Genomic DNA, 22,172 nt, shown 5'->3' with positions numbered 1-22,172 from the left:
CGCAGTGGTGTTTTTTTCCGAATAAGTATAATTTATTCGGAGTTCCTTTACAATTGCATGTGTCCGACGAGCATTCGTAACTTAAACAACTCAGTAAAAAGTTGTTACATTGTTACGTCAGGGCTAATGTTAATCCAGTTGCCCCAATACTGCTCCCAATTTGTGATTAAAAGGAGTATATTTTTCTTTATGCGTTATTTATCGCATTATTGCTTATCTTGTCCACTAATAGATTGCCCTATCGTGGCTGTATGGGGGATAATGGGAAAAAAAATTCCAACAAGTTGTCTTGTAAGTGCGCTAAAAGGAAAAATGAAGTGCAGTGGAATGGGAAGGTCAAGTGAGGGCAGTCAACGCAACATTGGTTCGTGAAAATGCAAGCTTTATACACTTATGCGAAAAAGCAAAAGAACGGAAACGTATTAACAACTACGCAATTTTATTCCATTTCACGAATCCCATGTTAGCCGTATTCATCTGTAAGAACTTTTCAAAAACTTACCCTCAAGGCGTCATAATTTAACGCAGTTTGTAAAACGTTTCTCAATAGCGGAGGCTTAAATATGTGTGTTATTCGAAACAGGGTAGTGTGTACTTCGGGCGAAAATCTCGGAAGAGTTACCCCCAAAGGACCGCAAACACGAGGTTAGTCGTGCACATGCAATTGTAAAGGAACTGCAAACAAATTGTACTTGTAGCGAAAAACACCACTGCGTTTTTTTTTTTTTTTTATAACAATTTTTACCTGACTGTTCAGGCGTTTTGCAACAACTTGGGAGGACGCCACCCTGACTGCCCATTTGTGTGCACGCAGCTGTCTCCTCTTTTGTGTCCCGTTTGGAGGCACGTAAGTTTCAATTTGCAGGGAAAACTTCTCAAAAAGATTCACCATTTTATAAATTTCTTTCCAAACTGGTTTTTATTTTTCCTACATTGTGGCCATTTCCTGTTAATATAGCTGGCTGGGTGGGCAAAACTGGACAGGCAGATATTTGTTCATCGCACATGATCTGTTCGCTATTTTGCTCACACATTATAACCCTTGTGCCGAAGTGTAAGACAACGTTAAAGGGGACTCCATTTTATATGTACAACGCGACGTTCGTTCGTTTGTCTGTTCGCTGGTCCGTTCTGGTTATTTATTGAAAGTATAAGGGTGAAAATGCGTAAATAAAATTTCCATTTTCGACTGTCTAACTGTTACGTACAGAAATTGAAAAAAAGAAAAAAAAGGTACCAATAGATTTGGTAGTAAAATCGAAAATTTCGACCAACCCTCGTAAGATGAACTAAAATTTACTCAAAGTGTGAACTTGTGCCTATGTACAAAATTGATGAGAAGTCACACATTGGTAGTTTATTGAATTTAAAAAATATGTGGAATCATTCAAATGTGGGGAATCATTCAAATTTGGTGAATTAACCAAAGTTGAGAACATTAAATTAGTAAGTAAAAATTTAGACAAAAACGTTACGCAACGGAGAGTGTGGTGCACACTCTCATTTAAAATGGTAAAATTTAAAATAGAAGTGTGACAAAGTTAAAATTGCGCAAACGTAAACAAATAGATGTATATAGAAGCAAAGAGAATCAGTCTTCGTACATCTGTTTGCAATTGTTCGGGGAATTTTTCACTCCACTGTAACAACTTTGCCTTGTGTGTTAACTCCCGGAAAATTTTACTTAACGGGTTATGTGGTAATAGCGGGAAAACGTGCAGAAGTGGTAAAAAGAAAAAACAAAATGACAAACCAGATGTCGCAAAGCAAAACGGAAAATTAAAACAATGAGCACCCCACAAAGGAACGTTCTTTCAAAGGAATTATCTATGCGTACATAGAAAATTCATCAATTTCATTAGTCAAACTTGAAACTGGTTCAAAGTGGAAAAAAAAAAAAAAAAAAAAAAATCAACCATTGTAAAAATGACCCCGTACCAATGTGCGCACTGCTGCGATGCTCCATCTATCACGTGGGAAAAAGGAAAACGGGGAAAAAAAAAAAAAAAAAAAAAAGAAATTTGCTCCAATGTTAAGTACTTACCCGAAAGGTATAATTCATCGTGTTCTTAAGAAAAAAAAAACGCGTCTTTTTATTATAACATAATTTAAAAGAAAAAGGCAAAAAAAAAAAGAAGAGAGAGAATGAATTTTGGAAAACTTTCATTTTTTTTTTTTTTTCGGAAAAGTGGAGAAAAGGAAAGAAAAAAAGCAATTTAAAATATACTGCTTAAAGTTACTGAAAATTAACGATTGCAAACTGTAAGATAGGGGAAGCGTCTATAATAGCGAAATGCCTTCCCATTTAACTTCGCCAAACGGGTGAACCTTTACATACATATATGAATCTTAAACCTCCTATTCATACTTATTTACCCCTTTTTAATGATGGTGACCCGCCCCCATACGTCACTGTCCATTTAACCCTTTCGCCTTAATCCCGTGTACACCAAGCAAGCTAAAGTGGAGAAAATGTCTCTCCATATAATTAAATCTTTTCTCATGTTTATAATTCCCCACCAGAGAGAGTCGCCATAGTTGCTATGTTAATTGATCACATGTCCTGTAGTTTTTTTTTTTCTCTTTTTCACATAATGCCATGTTTCACCTACAATTGTACAATATATATGTGCATAGCATTTTACATATGCATTTAAGGATGCGCTGAAGCTGTTTTTTCCTTATCAAGTTGGTAAGACAGCCCTTTCCGATCCATAATTATGCTGCCTTGTGGCAGAATTGATTGGAAAATTGCTCACATTTTTTTGGAATGTTGCATATAACCTTTTCATAATTAATTTTCATCTCTTTCTGCCATCTGTTCCCCCGCATGTCTGTACCATATGGGAAAACATAATTCGGGAAAAAGGGAAAAGAGCGGCAACTTAAAATATATGCATGCAAGAGTTATCAACCGGGCGCGCGGGGGACCAGCATAAGACAACTCCCCCTTCGATGCATGTGTATACGTATATACATAGATATATGAGCGTATTATTGTATGTAAAAAAGGAGATATTACGCGCAACCATTGGGCTTGCCGCTCGCATGGGCTCCTCACTTATACATTCATATTTGTCCATGTGTCACATGGTTTTTGCGCATATTGGTGCGCCTACATTGTAACCCCTTGGGCAGGGAATTTTATTTCTTGCTATTTTCCGCCTTCCCGAAAATTATGAAAAAGCGACCCCCCCTTGCATATATGCATATATAATATAACATATTACATTATATGTAAAGCAAACCAACGTAACAGTACAAATGAGATACATAAGTACATGTCTTACCCTTATTTTATAACATCATTCTTAAAATTTATTAGAAGAACATAAAATGCTTAACAAAAAAGCTTTAATAAATTATGAACTGTTCATAATTTTTTTTTTTTTTTTTCTCACTTGTTCATAATATTTTTACAGATATACCTCTAGTTGTTAACAAATATTACCTTTTTTTTTTTTTTTTTTTTTTCGCTAGTTAAAAAAATAAATTCGAAGGGGAAAATTTTCAGCGCGTCTACCGTTGGACGATTATACCCCCGCATATACATATTATATACATGTTATGAGACAGCTTCATATAAATACATAAAAATATAACCATTCGTTATTTATAATTTTCCGTAAACATTGATGTACCTTTATATGTACATACAGTACAGTTTATGTTCCCCTTCGCTTGTTTCTATATACTTTCTGCCATTTTTTATACATCCCTTTCAAGCGCAATAATTTTAAGCATATATTTTGTCCTTGAGCATAATATATATATGTATATACCCTGCCCCTCTTGGGAAAAAAAAAAAAAAAAAGAGGGCAATAAAAAGTAATCACTTTGTATCTTTTTGAGCGAAAGATATAAATTTATAGAATATTTATTTTTTTCCAAATTAATCTGTTTGTATAAATTTACGCATAAGTGAGATTTTTACCCAAATGTATTTTACCATTTCTGTATTTATTTTACCACTTTTGCGAAAAATAAAATTTTTTAAATGTAAATTAAATTACATGAACACGAAAAATTCTCAAAGGGGGGGGTAATAGTGGTCCTTATCACAGTTGATATACTTTTTTTTTTTTTTTTTTTTTTTTGACAATTTTGCTTAGTGCTTATTGCCTTTCTGTGCTTTTTTCCTTCGTTTATGCTTTTAAACCCATATGGACAATATTTATAAAATACAAAATTTAAAAAATGAGACTTCCATATATATATGTAATTTAGTATATAAAGATAAAATATATCATGTAAATATAACACTTTTCTCATAAAACATCCATTTATGTCATATTTTTTATTTCCACTTGTTTAGCTGTATGCATATTTCCATGCATGCTTTTGCCATTTTTTTTATTTTCAAAAAATTCCTTTTGGACCATTGTATATACTTTTGGAAAATGCAAAGCTTTTTATACAAATGTTTTGCTAAGTCTTACTTTTAAAACGCGAATGTCCAGTTAGCCATTCATTTACATTTAATATTTTACGTTTTTTTATAATTTACAAATTAAGGCAATTTTTTTAAAATTGCGAATTGTTCAAATGTTCTTGCCTTTGTTAATTTTTTCCCCCATATTGTATATATTTTATACATGCGCTGACACGTATGTATCCATTTGTCTATAATTAATTATATATATATTCCAACTGCGCATAAGCGGTCGCTTGTTCCGGGAAGCATGAATGCATTCCCTCCTGCGCGTATGTAGCTGTGCATGTAATATTTACATTGCGTAGTTTGATACGCGGGGTATGCCTTGCGCTTTTGTAAGAATTTGTTATACCCGCGCTTTGCATACCTGAGCCTTGCATATTGCCGTGTTTAACCGCTCGACCTTTTGCCTGCTTGCATGTGCCCTGCTCACTTTGTATGTATTCCCCGCCCCTGATCGCTATCGAGCACGTGAATTTTTTGCTGCATTTTCCCCTGCTCCTGAAAAAATAAAGCAAACGAAATCACAAGAGCGAACTCAGCGCGATCGTGAACGCGAACATAAATTTCCAAGCTTGGAAAAAAAGTAAATTCCAAACCATTACGTGTCATACTTTTAAAGCGTACTTCGTTCATTCCACTAGTGCTGTTTTATTAACAAATGTACATATGCTTTACGTACAAACAAGTGAGGGGAAAAATAGAGAAAAAAAAAATACAAGCAAAAGAGCGCAAAGAGAAAAGGTATAAACGGAAGGTATAATATACGTATGTGCCTACGCTGAAGGAGGTACATATATATATCGAACTGTTTACGCCTTTAACCACTTGTGTCTGTGTTCGTGCGATGTAATTGCGTGCCTTGGGCAAGGCCGTGCTGTGTATAACGATATATGTACCTACACATTTGTATATGCATATATATACATACATATACGTACATATACATACATATACATACGTATAGAAACAGATAAAGCGACTGCCTCCGTGTGTGTACCTGCTCCTGCATCTTGAGCAGAGATCAGAAGTGGACTTCTGCTCCCCACGAACACGTCTGGCAGTTGTGCCGAACTGCGCAACGCGCAACGGATACCTGTACAGTTGTCTGTGTGGTTGTACGTATACCTGCCGGGATATACTTTCACCCCAGCATGCATTAACTCTCTTTGTGTGTCTTCGTGTCACGGTGCCTTGACAAAGCGAACGAATTAACATGAGCGACGCGCCAAAGAACGCTAAGAGAGATCTATCTATTTTCGTGAATCGCATCGGTGCACACAATCGTATAAACATTTGCGTGTAGATACATATTCGCACCACGTGTGGTAGTGGGAAATATCCAGCTTACGTGCGTTGACGCATGCTAAGAGTGAATAAGTAGCGAGGAGCAACAAACGAAAGAAGCAAGCACTTTGTGTGAAGTGAAACGTGTGGCGCTTGTCATTGCAGTTGTAGTTGTAGTTGCAGTTGCAGTTGTGGTTGCAGTTGTAGTTGCAGATGTAGTTGCAATTGTAGTTACAGTTGTTTAGTTTTGTTTTTTTTTTTCATTGCATATTTTATATTTCACTTTTCGTATTTTGTATTTTTTTTCTCTGAATATTGTTCCAGCGCTCACGCAGCCCATGCGAAAACGATTGCATATGCTTCCCTTTCGCCAGCGCGTTTTCTGAGTGTACACATGTATACGTGCGTAGCGCATGTGCACTTGTAGATACGCATAAGTTAATTCATGCAAAGAATTAAAAAATATATATAAGACCTTTGTCTAACCATATATATGCACAACACTGTGTTGCACACATTTTTTTTTTTTTTTTTCTTTTAAATCCCTCTTTAGCTCCCAGTGTGAAAGGAGGAAAAAAGAAAAGACACACAAGTGTGTTGGTATGTGTGCAGTTTTAACCATATTTAATTAAAATGAACTGTAGTAGTATGTCTACGTGCTTTTTATGATACATTTTTTTTGATATATAATTCTTTTTAATATAATTTTTTGATAGCTTTTGTTAATTGTCCTACTTCTCACCCTCTGCGTGCGCATAAGAGTGTGCTCACTGTTGTCATATGTTCTCTCCACCTTCTTCCTTTTAATGAAGTGAGGCGCATGAGCTTGTGGGTTGTTCTGCATATGTGCACAGATATATTCTTGAAGCGGTCACTTCGAATGAACACCCCATGTTGAATGTTGCCCCTGTTAACTGTTCACCACTTGTCCACTTGAAGAAGAAAAAAAAATAGCATTATAGTTGTACATACGAATAAGCATATATGTATACATGTATAATATGCATATGCTTTTGTAGTTGTGTCCACCTACTTTTGCCCTTTAAAATCGTAAAATAATTTTCTCCAATTTTTTTTGACTCCTTCCGTGAGGGAAGCTTGTGTGCAAGTGCGGAACGTCTGTTGTTTTTGCGCGTGAGTGTTCACTTCTTTAGTCGCACGTTGGACTTCTGACCAGTCACATTTTTAACATTCATTTTGCATTACTCATTTTTTTACTCACTTGTCACCCCACGTTCACCGCTTTTCGTGTATTTGTTTAAATTGGTGCGTGGTGGCATGCACGTGTAAGAATACGCATAAGTACACGTGTGAATATATGCTTTTGTATGTATAGGCACCCGCGTTTATATGCTTGCCAACGAGCACCATCGCGAGGGGCATTATTCTTTCAAGGTGTGACGTGAATATTCACTTGTGTGCCTCTTCACGTACTCACTTAAACGTATATATATATATATATATATGCTTATGTGCAACTTTTTGTGGCTTATTTTTAAGCGATAAATTGCCTTACTCTTCCATTGTGCCTGAACGCGGAAGCACACATAGTGTTCGTGGCGTTCGTCTCTTTGTTAGAGATCAGTGTTAATATCGACGAGGAGAGGCAGTCCTCCCTGTTCGTATGGACACGCACATATGTATTGCATAGGCATTTGCACATTTTCAAATGTAAGCGTGTGCTTGTATTTCTCTGTATATGCATTTTTTTGTAACTGCAAAGGGTAACTGAGCGTTTAATGGTAACCCTAGTGCGTTAATTCTTTTTATTCTGTAATAACCTCCCCCCTTGTAAACATACGTGGGGTCATCACGGCACGTTTATTGCCGCGTTGTGAATGGTCACTTCGCCGGAGCGAATGCACCGTTTGCTGTGTGAACCATTAACCACTTCCTGTGCAGTGGAATCAGCATACACATGAAAAGCGTATCTTTCCCCACCATTTGTGTACAATTTTTTTTTTTTTTAAAAAAAAAGGATAAATTAATCCACTTTTAATTTTTTTTCCTTTTGTTTCTTCCTTTAATATATTTTTAACAGCGTTTAACTGTATCCACCTGAGCGTGCTTATTTCCCTATATAATCATTTACCCGAGCTTTCATCACACGCCTAATCACTCATTCGCGTATTCATTTTTTCACCTTTCATTTTTTCACTTTTCATAATTAACGAGCCATTTACTCACATTGGCGCGAATTAAAAGAACCCCCTAATTAACGACGCGAATAACTTCGCAGCCTTTTATCGTTTCTCTGTCCCCTCGTATGTGCGAGGGTGCGTATCTACATACCCCTGCAAACGTCCCTACATACGCACATACGTAAATACATACAAACATACATACGTACATGTGTTAATAACTGCATGTATGCATGCGTATACGACAGTGCACAGCTGGTTAAGCGGTATATAACCTGTAGCGTGTTGCGTATATCGTGTTGTGTGTATTGTGTAGCGTGCACCCTGTACTGCTCTACACACCGTAGCTTTAAAGTTTGTGAAAGTTCTCCCAAAGGAGTGAACAAAACGGTGCAAAGAGAGGTGTTTTACCCAATTTTTAACTTTGCAACGCGTAGTGCACTTTTCCTTCAGTTCATCCTCCCCCCTCCATTTATTTTTTCCCATTTTGACGTCTCCAAATCGACGACACGATGGAGCTACTTAATTTGAAAAATGAGGACAACATGTCAGTGCATACGATGAGGTACTCTGACATGCAGTTCGAAACGAACACGGACATCTCTTCCATTGAAGAGTCTCCCTTTTTTTCCGTTGGAGATTTTCCGAACGAATTGCACAGCAGCTTCGACGATATTTCAGACTACATCTTGGTAGACGAATCGGATTTGAAAAGAGAACGTTCGGATATCACCAGCTGCGAAAGTACCATGACTATGGCAACAAAGGGAGGAGGTGTTATGCCGATTAAGCGAAATGGTTCTGTGAAAATAAAAAAGGAAATGAAAAGCGCTAGTTACTCAGAGGAAAGCAAAACAGGAAGTGATAATACCAACGATGAACAGAATAGGAAGCCAGGTCTCTGTAGGACCCTCGGTACAGAGGGTAGGAAGAGGATGTTAAAATTGTTAAGGAAGGCCTACAAGTACAATGACGAATGTAAAGTAATTATGAAAAATAAAAATCCCCCCCTGTCTATTAGTTACTTGCCTTACTTCAACCTGTCTATGCTGTGGCAGCTAGCGGAAGATTTCGGAGTTTACAATGAAGCTTTAAAAATCCATAAGGAGTGCATTAAGAAGAGGAATGCTAATGTGCGCTTTAAGCAGAGCAGCAAGAATGCAGCCAATTATAATTTGTCGGACATGAACAAGACGGCCAAATCTTCGAAGACAGAGTACATGTCAGATTACATGTGCGCGAACATGGATACCCAAACTGGGGAGGACTTTGACACCACCAACACGACCCTAAATGATGAGGCGCAAGGCAAGAGGAAGAGGAAGAAGAGCAGCATCTAAGTGGGAGAGAAGTAATGGGAGAAATAGTACATTAGTAACGGAAGGAAGGGAAGAACGGAAGAATCAAAGTGAAGAATAAAAGTGAAGAAGCGTCCATTCCCACCTCTTCACAACCTTCACCCCTGTGTAACCATCCTGAGAAGCAGCAGTCAGCCAAATCGATGCACGCAGCTCACCATTGCACTACTCGGAGGAAACTCTTTTTCAAGCGTTGTATATTGATATATTTTTTTTTTCTTTTTAAAGTTGGGGTTCATTTTGTTGTATAATTATTGCCCTGTACCATCCGGCACAAGCACACGTGCAGTCCTACGGTAGGTTCGACGAGAAACACCCCCAAATGGTATTCCCTCCCAAGCGATGTCAGCAATGTGAGCATACATGGGTACATATCCCATGAGCGGCGAAGAATTTTTTTTTTTTTAATTTCAAATGTCAAAGTAATGAATTTTATTTTTCTGTATAGCTTTATATATATATGTATATATATATGTATTTTTTTTTTTATGTATTTTTTTATTTATTTATTTTTTTTTTTTTTGCACAAAAAGTGTGCAATTCACACTTGACTGCATGCTGGATGGGCGCACTTTCTCCTTCCCCTTTGCTCCCTGCGAACGCGTCACGATCCTGCCATTCGAGTAGGTACAGAATCGTTGCAGGACTTCCTTCCTCGTTCGGACTTGAGGCGTGCATATAAAATGGGCAGTGTCAGTTGCGAGGCTGAGTTGGGAACATGTGCGCACGTATATATAATGTGCATCTATACCTGTGTGCATATATATATATATGTTGGGGGGGATTTCCCCTAGCGTATCGACCTGTATATGCGTCTGCACAGGTGTCCATATGCCCGACGTGTGATTTACATGCATCCCTTCCCCTTATGCATTTGCCGGTTTACTACTTTCTCCCCCATCCCCTCACGCGTTACATATACGTATGCATATTGCATATGTGTAACGCCACAATTTTAAGCTTTAGTTTTAATGTGGAAAGCTCTGCCCCTGCCACAGTACACTTTTTTGTATTATATATATGTGTTTATGTATATATATATATATGTGCATTCTGCATGCATGTCTGCGTGAGCGCACGTGCATGCGTATATGTACATTTATTTTTATCTGTATGTTGGCCTTTTTTTTTTTTTATTTTTTTTATTTAACCCTTTTTACAATGTATCAACTATCTGATTTTTAAGTGGCCCCTTTTCCAAATCTTAACAAATTTTATTTTACGATATGCGATTGCAAAGCGGTGAACAGTTCTCACCGTATGGGGAGTTAACCCCCTTTTTCCAGCCACACACACGCCATTGGAGCAGTATTCCAATAGGTAGGCGAGCTCGTTCTTAATTGTCCACAAAACGTGGCAGCATGGCGTGGAATCCCCCGCATGCAGACACATATATGTATACACATAGCAACTGCAGCAGCGTTCATTTAAAAAGTTTTAAAGCCTCACGTCATGCTAACCATGGCGCGCGGTTCACGTTTGACGATAAAAAAAAAAATATGCACACAATGCTACACGGCAGTGGGGCAGTCAAACGGTACTAGCAATGTGCCATACGTAGGTGTGGGTACCTAAACGGTTGTCCTCCTTCCCCCTTTGGTTGAATCATCACCAAACGTTGTAAACAACCGTGGAGGGCATATCCAACAAAACGTAAAATTAGTCAAATCGATGGATAATGAAAAGAGCACACAGGGGATACGCACAGGTATAGGTATATGCATACCCTCCGTCGAATTCTTACGCATTTTACTCCCCCGTGTGGCGACGTTCCCATGCTCAGCCGTCGGTCTTCCACTTGCTAAACACATTATTCTTGTTGTTGACCAGCATTCGATAGTATATGAAATAAATCCAGAAGGATATGTGCAGGTAAAACAGAATGTTCATCGATATGTTCATCATCATTTTGCTGCCAATTCCTGCAGGTGAAATGGGTGTACATATATATGTGTGTGTGTTTGGTGGATAGAAATGAGGAAACGAGAGGGTGAAGCTGAGGCTGGCCTCCTCCGCAGTTAGAAGGGGACGCTACACCAATTCGGCGCATTATAGTATTATAGTATTATAGTATGTCTCTCTCAATTTATCTGGCAGATTTATAGTAGCGTTTTCCCCCTAGGGCTGCCACAGCAGACATGCAGATGTTGTCGTTGCGAGGAAATATGACTCCCCACGCAAGTATACATGGTGGGGCCATTTTTGTGAAATTTACCTGCCCACTCCTCATTATCCATTTGAATGTAGAAAATGTTATTCTTGGGGTCGTAACTCGTTTTGGGCACACCTACTAATGCGGCTCGAGAAAAGTCATGATTAATGTCCAAGTATCTTGCGCACCTTTTCGTTTTCTTTTTTACTGTGTGTATGAGTTCCCTGCATTTCCAGTATATAAAACCTCCATGCGTTGGTTTACTAATGTATATTAATTTCTTCCCGCTGAGCAACTGATTTGCTCCTTGTTGCATGTTCATTCCACTGTTCCCATTTTTCATCACCTCCCCAACTTTGCTGAAAAATATTTTGTTTATATTCATATTTACTGGTTTTGCCTGCTATCCCGTGTTTGTGTGTATATGTGGGGGGGTTATTTCATTTCAGTGTTGTTCCAACTTCGTTCGCATTTGAGGGCAACTCCAGTGTGCGGCGTATTTACAAACTGAAGGGTAAAACGTGCGTTAACCACCGCTTGTATTACATATATTTACATGTAGTATGCGCGTACGAGCGCGGGAATGACTGACACATACACATGTGAACACGTTCGGTAACACAAGTGTTTCTTTCCTTCGTGCTTCGCCTTAATGTTTTTTTTTGTTTTCTTCTCCTTACGCATACGTGCATGTGTATACCTTTCACGGGCACAATGAAAGGAATTCCTTTTCTGATATTTTGCGTGCTTTAAAAAAAAAAAGGAAAAAAATTATGAACAGGTCAAATAAAAAAAAAAAAAAAAACTGCACATACGTTACATATATTTTTTCACATGTATATATTTGTGTGTTTAAGTTTTTTTCTCCCCCAACGGAGAAGTAAATTGCAAAATGGTACCCACCCTGGTAAGAAAAGTCTAAATTATGCCGAACTAACATGAACTGAACTGCTTTAAAATGAGCGAACGCGTTGGTAATTGTCGGCCCAGTTTAACGCCGCGCGTCCTCTTCTGCAAAATCGTCCCAAGTTAGTAGCCAATGTATTTAAAATACTGTAAAAAGTGAGGAAAAAAAAGGAGGAAAAAATGGGTTGGCAGGTTGTTCACCTGTGCGGAGAACAGCTGCAATGGCGCAAAGTTCAGTCTTGCATTACGTCTTTTATTTTCTTCTTATGATTCCCCTTGATTAGCCAGCAGTCCGTTTTCTCAATAACGTTGCTGTTGCAAATGGACTCGATCTCCCTTTTTAAAAGCTGTCAGCGAGGAAGAAGTTCGTGTTCAAATTAAAAAGAGATGGGAAGGCATAAATTTCACACGTCAATTGGGTAATCCAATCGGTAAGAGTTATATGTAGACTGGCGGAGGAGCACTCCCCACGTGGCGAATAATACGTGTGATGCGTTATTTCAAATGGGAGTTATCGTCAGCACGGTGTAAGTGTAACGGTTCACAGAGCAGGGCTGCTTCACCCGAAAAAAGAATTCAATTCGCCACCCCAGTTCACCAACTCATGCGCTCACCTCTTTGTTTCCTTTTATCTTCCGAATGACCGTGACGACGAGGTTCTTATTATTTTTGTACTTGAGAAAAACGGGCAAATTATCGGATGCTGTTAAAGGGTTGGAAAGACGAGTTGCCATGGTTAAGTATTTTCTTTCTTACACATGACTAGGTTACTCAGGTGCTGGGATCGGGTGATAGCTGTTCCCAATGCAGAGTGTACGTTCCTCCTTCTTAAGGAACAAAAAACCATGCACCCGGTTGTGTGAGTATAGAATTACCCGTTCTCCGTATGTAAAAAGGGATTCGGTTGATTTTCTTCCTATAGGCGTTCAGATACTCATTATAAATGTTAAAGTGAGCTTTGGGGATGTACATAAACTTCATGAGGGTATTCATGCTTTGGAGATCACTTGGGGGATATTTGCAAACAGGGGATTATAGGCAGCGCGTGTGCCTATGCGTACCTTCACCTATGCGCTGGTGTTCTTTTCAAGGTAGTGATGTTTCCCAATTTAAGCACAAAGAGTGTAACTTTGGAAAAGCTTCTTAATTTGTCATGGTTAGTCATAGGCCCAATCAGTATGTGGTTAATATTTTCACGTCCCTATTTTTTTTTTTTAGCACTCCGTTGATGTGTTGGTGACCCGGCATACACCGTGCAGAGCAAGCGTGTGGCAGGATGCTTTCGACGGTGTGGAGGCCAAAATAGGGGAGCATAAAATTGAAATAAATCGAATTCGCAAAAAATACGCACAGAAAAGTGCGCACAAAAGGGCACACAAATATGTACGCTGCGAGCACACGCCAAGCGCAAACCAACCAACTGGTAGGAGGAAGAATTATTCACGCAGTCCTCGCTAGCAGAGACCAACGCGATGGAAGCCCCTACAATGACACGCAGGGGAAATGTAACAAGCTGACACACCCACAGAGGAGCGTCAAATGAGAAGAGTTGGTAATAAAATGAACAGGGCAATAGGAAAGAGGAAGCCTGGTTGGGTCCTCTTCTCGCGCTTCAAAAGTGACATAAGGACTGTACCAAGGAGAGACAAAAGTGATCATTACGAAAAGATAAAAACTGTTATTCGAGGGGAGAAGAAAGTAAAATTTAAAAATATTTTCCTTGGGGTTAGTTTAATCAATGTGACCACTTTCCTGTTTACACTCTCCAATTATTATGCCAAGGGGGATGAGAACTACTACGACGTCAACGACATCGGCGTTGTGGACCATATTGTCTTAACTGAATTTGTGAGCTCATTGGGGTTGAACAATTTGCCCGTATATTTGCAAAACAGATTTTTTCACAAATTGGTAAAAAGTGTACAGGATGAAAATTACTCCTTTAAGGAAAATGCCCTATTAGGGCTATTGGAATTATTTTACAAAAATAAAAGCGCCTTTATCAAAATTGAAAAGGAAAATAAGGAGGAGCATACACAGTTCATAAAATACATTTTTGCAAAATTGCAGGAAGACGCAAATTTGGAATACACGAAGAAGAAAATTTATTCCTCCATTTTATTTTACTACATAAAGCATTCCGATCATAATTTGTCCATGTCGTATGAACATGTCCAGGAAATAGTGAATAATCCAAACCTGTTTTATAACCTGCAACAGAGGGAAGAAATTATTTCCTACTTACTCCTCAAAATTGTAAAAAATGAAAAAAATGTCGCAGAAATATATGCCAAGGAGAAGGAGTTTATCGAAGCGTATACAAGTGAAGCAGAGTCTACTCATCCCGAATTGGTTAACGATGAAGCGAAGAGAAAAAATTCATACATACCCATCATTCAATTTTTAATTTCACAAAAAGGGGAAAATAAGAATGGAGAAAAGTCCGTTTGGGATTTTTACTACGCTGTGAAAAAGAACAATGAGGACTACTACAAACAGGAATGCCTCACGTTGCTGCAGAATTATTTTGATAAAATTAATTCTCCATTTTGCATAGACAATAACGACGTGTGTGTGAAGAAGAACAACTACAACAGTATTATGAACAAAATTTATTTGAAATATTTCGAAAATACTGTTATTTACACCTTTTTTTTTTCGTTCGTATTGCATAATATTAATGCAAAGGAGTACACCCTGATGAATTACCTTTTTGCTGCCAAGGACATCTTCAGGAGTGTGTACTCCAACTGCCTCATCAATGCCATGTTGTTGGTCCAAAAAGCAGTCACACAGAATTTGAGCATGCGCGAAGATGAGCGATCCTGCATTGTTGCGGCTTTCCTCTTCAACCAGCTGAACGCGCTCGCCTTTTCCGCCTCCCTGTATAAGTGCAAATATGGTATCACGCCGTTGGGCTGATCAGCCGGGTTTTTGTTCACCTGAATAAATTGGCCCTTTTTACCCCTTCTATATACACCCCCATTTTTATCCCTTTTTTACCCCGTTGCAGCGCTGGTCCCCCTGTTCTTCTCGCAAATCGTCAAGGACAACTTTTTCCTCTGATGAAGGCATACCGCTTATCCGCGAAGTTCTTGCAAAATTGGCAGTCTTGAAAAAAAAAAAAAAAAAAATAGTCCCAGGAAGAAGTCCCAAAGAACATCCTTTTAAAAAATGCGCCAACTTGTCAAATGTGTGCAACTCAAATTAGACAAAAATGGAATGTGTGCAAGGTGAACAAGAATAACCCACATGGTGTACGTACACAAATGTAAAAATAAAAAAAAAAAAAAAAAAAAGAGGAAAAAAAAAAAATTAAAGTTCAAAAGTGGACAATTTTCGCCTGAACGTTCAGGCAAATATTACGTCAAAATGGAAACGAAAAATTAACTCATCCATTTTGCAGCGTTACTTATTTGGAAGTGACCCCCCACGCGGGGTGTGGTGATAGTCAAACTCGTGGTGATTTCTTCCAGTTCAGTTCGTTGCTCCTATTTGAAGTATTACATTCTTGACTGGTCAAGCGAAGTGAAGAGTTGCTTTGTTCCCCTCCCAGTAGGATATCCTTTTGCCTTTTATTTTTAACCAAATTGATAAAGTGTGCATTTTCCATGTTGCTCCTCACAACATTTTCATAAGTCATCCCCCCGATGGAGTTCGACCCAGCGTTCATTACGGAGTTACTGCTGAATAGGAAGCGCTCACTCTCCTTCCTAATGTTGCCTCTGTTGGAGTCCCCACGATAGTCACTTCCACCCCCGAAAAGGATCCCCGAGTTGGCATTATTTTGCATAAGTACATTTGGATCATCCACCATATTACTATTTTGTGGAGAATCCTGTTTGATGAACTTTTCTGTTTCAGTCAAGCAGTCCCATTTGTTGCTTCCCCTCTGAGTATGTTTATCCGTGGATCCGTTCTGCTCGTCCTGTCTATCAGAACGGCGAATGTACACACCGCTTGAATCTTCCCCGACTTGAGTCCTACCCCTCTGCTGCTTCAAACCGTTTAAATAATTTTCGAAGTAGGAGTCTTCCCTCGTGGCGTCTGTACAATTTTGCTCATCCGAGTGATCATATGGGGAGTTTTTTTTTTTTAAAATTTCAAAAATTCGATTTCTGGATGGTGACGCAGAATTGGGAGATGTGGCAAACTCCCTTTTTTTGCTCTTATAGGACAATAAAAAGTTGTTAAAATTTGAATTAAATACATCATTTAAGTCCAAGTTGCTGACTGCTTCTTCGTTTTTGTTTGTTTTGCGAGGGTTGCCTTTTGGTGGGCCTTCCTTCCCTTTGAGGTGGTTCGCAAATTCGTTGTCTTCTGACCCGTTCGCGTGATGGGTCAGACGTTCCCGAAGGGGAAGACCTTCACCTTGCGGTCCTCTTCCAACTTTATCCACTCCCTCCTGAAGCACTTTACTGCCCACGTTTACAAACGAAACGCATTTTTCCATGCCCTCCTGGTATAAGGGATGCCATCCCATGGAACGGGGATTTTCACCAACCCCTACACGCGCGTCTTCCTCTCCCCCGTTTGTTACTACTCTCGAATGGGACTCATTTGACGAGAAGTATCCCCCCGTTGGTGGCTGATTCTTGTCAAACATAACCGAAATGGAGTGGGCATTTCCGAGGTAATTTTTTTTCTTTAAAAAGATACTCTCCTCATCATTTTCCTCGTGTGTGTAACTGGGTTCCCCTTTTTTGCCTAACCTGTTCATATTTTTTGAATTTTCGAAAAGGACATTTTTTCCAATTTGTTCCTCATCCTTTATAAGGGGGTCTTCTCCAGACACTACAAAGGAACTCCCTGCACTACGCATCTCTTCTGTTAATCTACTTTCCGAGGTGAAACTCATTTTTTTCGTTTCATCGCCCGATGGAACTTCCCCCTTGATGAGACCATTTTGTGTGGCAAAATGCAATCCGTTGGACTCTCCCCTATTCTCAAAAGTAGGCACCATTTCGTGTGCATTTTTTTTACAACCAAGGGGAAACACCATGGGTATGTTTTCCTCCCCCCCGGGAAGAAACTTTCCTGTTTGTAGGATATTAAAGGAACTACTAAACTTTTTTTGACTTTCAATTTTTGGCATACTCACTGGAAAGTTGCTAATCGACTTTCTCTTATTCGCTATGTTTTTGTAGATGCTCTTTAGACGTTCATTTATGATGAACAGACCGTAAATGTTGTTTTTTCCTTTGCACTTGCTTAGGAGGTAGGACTGCATGTCCCTCTGATCTTCCTGGATGTGGTGCCTATGTTGGTCAAGTTCATCAGCGGTACTGACGCCGCCGCTGTGCAGGGCACTACCATGGTGATTGCTTTTTTCACATTCGATGGGTTCTTCACCCCCCAGGAACTTCCGCACCAAATGATCTTTCCCCATTTGAAAGGATCCGCTAGAGGAGTCACGTCTGCTGAGGAGCTTGTGCAGACGAGTCTCCCTTCTCTTCATCACAATTTCGTTCGAATTTTTCTTTTCCTTTTTTATGTTAGCTAAGAAGTAGTTGATTGTATTGTTTTTTTCCATGTCATCGTTTATGTGATTTATACAGTTGGCACCACCTCCTTGGAGGATCCTCGTGCGTGGTGCAGCTTCGAAACAGTCTGCCTCTTCCCTGTCGTTGGTTCTGCCGCAGGAGGAATCCCTCAACGCACGAGGTAACCCCTCCGTTCGGCTGCGCCAAGTGTTGTTTGTGCTCATGTCAAAATTGTGCACATCATCCAAATTGTGCATTTCGTCCAAATGGCCCATTCGCGCTGGGCAGCTCTTCTTCTTGCTCACCAGGTTGGTCAAGTCGTTATCACCCCCTTGGGGGAATACCCCATTACTGAGGCTGAAAATATTATACCTTTTTAAGCTGTAAAGATTTAAGTCGAACAGATATCTGTTGCTGCTTAGCTCTTTTTTGAACATGTTGGAGCTTCCCAAACTGGTGGCACTAAAATTTGTCTTACTATAATCGCACTTTCTTTTTTCTCTTTCTTTTTCTTTTTTTCCTTCTTTTTTTTTTTTTTTCTTTTCATCTTTTGTACCGTTCTCCAAAAATTTAGAGATCAGATCGAATCGTTCTGCATTTCCAACCTCTTCGTAATTTTGTCCGATGGTATTTCTATTCACTTTTTTTGCGCTTACTAAATTGCCTACGCTACGCCCCACATGGGGCAGTTGCACTTCCTTTTTTGACTGGCATGCACAGTTGGGTTTGCTGCCTGTTCGGCTTAGCGTGCTGAGGTGGCCTTCACCTCCTTCGTCTGATTTGTCCGATTTGTCTGCTCTGTCTGATTCGCTCGTTGCGCCCGTTTCGTCTGATTCGTTTTCTTCTCGGGGGTCTCCACAGATGCTTCCCCTTTTCTGCTCGGCGGCGTCTTTTCGTTTTCCTCGACGGGTTGTTAGCACGCTCAGTGCGGACGTTGGTTCTGCGGGGCGGTCCTCCCCGGTGGAGGAGGAGCCTTCCCCGCAATCATCACTGTCACCATCCATGCCAACATCGCTTCTATCATGGCTACCTGCCCCTTTCTCTTCCCTTTTTACAACTTTTGCAAAATTTTTTTTTTTCTTCTTTATAATATTTTTTTTCTTTTTTTTCTTCTTCCGCTTGGTGCACTTGTCCCCGTCAGTGCTGTTTCCTCCACTTGCATCTTTCACTTTGGCTATCTCGTTCGTTTGTCCCATTAGCATCACTTCCTTCTCCTGCACCTCGTCTGTGTGAGATCCTAACGTGTTGTTTCCCTCCAGACTACTGTCCGCACTAGGCACCTCATCCTTGATATCCGTCGATTCGGAGAAGTAGTCCAACTGTCCTATCTTTTTCCCCTTTTTTACATTCAAAAATTTTTTGTTAAAAAGAAGATTTTCCTTTTTTAAAAATTCATTCTCATTCTGAAGACTACGAATCTGGCATTCCATTTTCCTCACTTGTTCATTCAGTTCCTGGTTGCCTTTCCTCAGTTTATCATTGTTTAGTCTATATCCTTCCATGTTTTTTTTTAAATAATGAAAATCCTTTTCATACGTTTCAATTTTTTTGGCTAGTTTTTTTTTTCCTAATTCGTTCAGTTCCTTCTCTTTGGCTAGCTCGTCATATACATTTTTCACCAGAAGAATATCATTTACCATATTTTTTATGTTTTCATTTTTTTTGTTAATTATTTCGTTCAGGCTGAGAACTTGCTGTTTGTATTTTTCTGCTTCCGTTTTGATTTTTTCATTTTTTTCCTTTTCTTCATTCAGGCATTGTGATAGGTCTTTTTCCCGTTCGGTCATTTGGGCTACACGGTTTTGGAGCTCTTCTATTTGGGCGGCGCCCTCTTTGGAAAGTTTCTCCCGTTCGGAGGCAGCTTCTTTTGTGAGTCTCTCCCGTTCGGCGGCAGCCTCCTCGATTAGTCTCTCCCTGTCTTGACTTTTCTTTTTCTCATTTTGGTACAGACTCTTGTACTCCTCCAGTTGTGACTCGAATTCCTCCCTGTGGGCCTCTTTTTGCTTCTTAAAGTAATTTTCCTTTTCCTCCAGTTCGGCCTGAAAAACTAGAAGGCGCCTCTCGTATGACTCCTTTATTTTTACAATTTCCTCGTCGTAAATATTTTGGAGTTTTTCCATTTCGTTCTTCATATCGCTGATGCTCTTACTGAGCACGTCGTTTTTTTCCTTCAGCAGTTTTGCCTCCTCATTTGTCCGGCACCCTTTTTGTTTCTCTTCTTCCACTTCGGCCTTCAGCCGGTAAATCTCGTTAACCAGATAGGCATGGTTGTGCTCTCCCTCGTTGGAAAATATATTTAAATTATTCAGCAGACTTCTGCTTCGTTGGATGGTGTTCGCCTCAGGGATGTTGTTCTCCCCGTCTGGGTTTCCTGAGTTGGCCACACTGGAGGTCACCAAATCTGTGGCGTACACATTTGGGGCGCCTTCCAAAAGATACACGCCGCTTTTATTCTTTGCCTTCCTTTTACTTTCAATTATTTTTTTTTTTTTTAAAAAGTTTTCAACTTTGTTATCACTCTGCTCTGCGTCATTGCTGTCGTTAAATATGTCGATAAATTTGAGTTTGTCTTTTTTCTCCTTTCCCTTGTCTGCTGACTCGATTTTGTCCTTTTTTTTTAAAACTTCGGACGGCGACTCGTAGTTCTCCATTCCGCGTTGCGATGCGGGGGTGACACTTTGGATGAATCCTTCCGCTAGGCGGTCTAGTTCGCGAAAATGATGAAAAAAAAAAAAAAATTCAAAACAAGTAGGCAAAACGGAGAATTCAAAACGGGGGATACAAAAAAAAAGGGGAATACAAAACGGAGGATGCAAAACGCGGGGGAAAAGGAATAAAACTATCCTTTCTAGGTACTCATTTTTGTCATTTCGTTTTGTTTTTTTTTTTTCCTTCTTTCTTGTCGAAGGTGTAACCAGAACAAGGAAATATTCTCCACCCCAGAACAAAAAAAAAAAAAAAAAAAAAAAAAAGTCTGCAGTTGGCACACGTGCATGCCGCATTTCTCACCAATTTAGGACAAAGTCTGTCCCGCTTGCGTGTAAAAAGGGGAAAGTGCTTCTCCGTTTGGTATTTCTCCGGGCGCTTAATTGCTCACCCGTTTGCCCACTTTTTTTTTTTTTTTTCCCGATTTTCCCAATTGCAAGTGGGGGGATATTCTGCGGGAAATACTTCATACACTTTGCGTGCGCGGCATGGCTGAAGGTGACGGGAAAATCGTTCTGCTTCGTTCGATTTGTTCCCTTTTGCTTCCTTTCTTCGTCGCCATTTTGTTACTTTGCTGTTGCACTGCATGTGTATGTATGGACACAGAGCAGCATGCACATGGTCCCCTTGGCGTGCGAGTTGTACACGCGGGGATGCATTTGGTTTTTTTTTTGAAGGAAGGGCAATGAACATGGAGGAAAAAAAATAAAGCATACAAAAGCAGAATGAAACGAAGTGTATTTGCAAGGCACATTTACGAAATACCTTCACAAAAAATATTCGCAACGTGCGAACTTTTCCCCTTCCCCCTTTGGTGACCTTTGCGAGTTGCCATTTCGCGGTGGCCAATTCTCACCGTTCGTCTTTTCTCCTCCTTTATAAGGACTGTTAGTATTCACATTCGCATATGAAAAAGGAATAGCAAGAAGTTCGTGCCAGAATTGGCCAAAAAAATTACACAAAAAAAAATTATAATGGTAATGCGGAGAAATGTGCGTCCTTCTCCCAAGAGGCAGCAAAACTTTGCTCAAGTTAATGTTTTAAAAAAAAATCGAGACTACACAGGTTGGCAGTATCACCACCGCTTGTCCTTCACATCTCCTTCGTGTATCGGCAGCCTTCGGCTGAGCGTGTATCCCTTGAGTGCTTGCCTCAGGGGTTACCCTACACAAAGACGTGTAAGAATGGCCACCTGTTAACGCGCCAGGGGGATGAGGCTATGCATTGCCCTGCTTGAGGTTTCCCATGTTGTTGCTTAAATTCTGAAGGAACTTTTGCTTTTCCTTCTTCAGCTGAATAATTATGTGCGAGAGCACCTTTGGGCTCACTCCATATTCACATAACTGTATCAAAATGACGATCGTCTCTTTGTCCAGATTTACGTTTAGGATATTTGAAATTTCGTAAATTATTTCGATGGCTTCCTTTTTCGCTTCCTTCTCTGCCATTCTGCGCGAGTGTGCGGTGGACGGGTCAGGTGACTGTCAACGAGGTTATTACCAGAGGTGGATCTTTTACCGTGTGAGTGTGTTTCAATGCATTAAACTCCCTATACGCGTGGACAATGCGGTCTAACTGCGATTCTTTCCCTTCTGCTAGAGAGGTATAACTCCGTCTGCACACTTAACGGGCGCTTAAAAATGAAAGCAACGGGATTGTTCACACCTTCCTATTTTCGTGCATCACTCAAGTTGGAAGTGAAGA

General features: G+C 39.8%; 6 protein-coding genes across 6 annotated transcripts; 2 read left to right on the top strand and 4 right to left on the bottom strand.

Annotated features, from left to right (window-relative positions):
* Window positions 1–8,375: 8,375 nt before the first annotated feature.
* PCOAH_00041930 (Uncharacterized protein) lies at window positions 8,376–9,203 on the top strand (the record flags this gene model as incomplete). The annotated part of the gene is made up of 1 exon (XM_020060980.1): window positions 8,376–9,203. One exon carries the CDS (start codon window positions 8,376–8,378, stop codon window positions 9,201–9,203), a length of 828 nt encoding a protein of 275 aa, XP_019916448.1.
* A 1,772-nt stretch (window positions 9,204–10,975) lies between these two features.
* Window positions 10,976–12,080, bottom strand: PCOAH_00041920 (Uncharacterized protein; the record flags this gene model as incomplete). Its single annotated transcript, XM_020060979.1, has 2 exons — window positions 10,976–11,143; window positions 11,437–12,080. 2 exons carry the CDS (start codon window positions 11,756–11,758, stop codon window positions 11,001–11,003), a joined length of 465 nt encoding a protein of 154 aa, XP_019916158.1.
* A 322-nt stretch (window positions 12,081–12,402) lies between these two features.
* On the bottom strand, window positions 12,403–13,272 carry PCOAH_00041910 (Uncharacterized protein; the record flags this gene model as incomplete). Its single annotated transcript, XM_020060978.1, has 4 exons — window positions 12,403–12,426; window positions 12,528–12,626; window positions 12,894–12,982; window positions 13,155–13,272. The coding sequence occupies 4 exons, from the start codon at window positions 13,270–13,272 to the stop codon at window positions 12,403–12,405; spliced, it is 330 nt and encodes a 109-aa protein (XP_019917037.1).
* A 567-nt stretch (window positions 13,273–13,839) lies between these two features.
* PCOAH_00041900 (Uncharacterized protein) lies at window positions 13,840–15,345 on the top strand (the record flags this gene model as incomplete). The annotated part of the gene is made up of 2 exons (XM_020060977.1): window positions 13,840–15,181; window positions 15,293–15,345. 2 exons carry the CDS (start codon window positions 13,840–13,842, stop codon window positions 15,343–15,345), a joined length of 1,395 nt encoding a protein of 464 aa, XP_019916744.1.
* A 385-nt stretch (window positions 15,346–15,730) lies between these two features.
* PCOAH_00041890 (Uncharacterized protein) lies at window positions 15,731–20,413 on the bottom strand (the record flags this gene model as incomplete). The annotated part of the gene is made up of 1 exon (XM_020060976.1): window positions 15,731–20,413. The coding sequence occupies one exon, from the start codon at window positions 20,411–20,413 to the stop codon at window positions 15,731–15,733; it is 4,683 nt and encodes a 1,560-aa protein (XP_019916913.1).
* Window positions 20,414–21,685: 1,272 nt separating this feature from the next.
* Window positions 21,686–21,916, bottom strand: PCOAH_00041880 (Uncharacterized protein; the record flags this gene model as incomplete). The annotated part of the gene is made up of 1 exon (XM_020060975.1): window positions 21,686–21,916. The coding sequence occupies one exon, from the start codon at window positions 21,914–21,916 to the stop codon at window positions 21,686–21,688; it is 231 nt and encodes a 76-aa protein (XP_019916163.1).
* Between the last annotated feature and the right edge of the window lie 256 nt (window positions 21,917–22,172).

This window comes from Plasmodium coatneyi, chromosome 12 (assembly GCF_001680005.1).
Source record: "Plasmodium coatneyi strain Hackeri chromosome 12, complete sequence".
Classification (NCBI taxonomy): Eukaryota; Apicomplexa; class Aconoidasida; order Haemosporida; family Plasmodiidae; genus Plasmodium; species Plasmodium coatneyi.
Note: the sequence above shows the minus strand (reverse complement) of the source record. Positions and strands in the feature narration are given on the sequence as shown.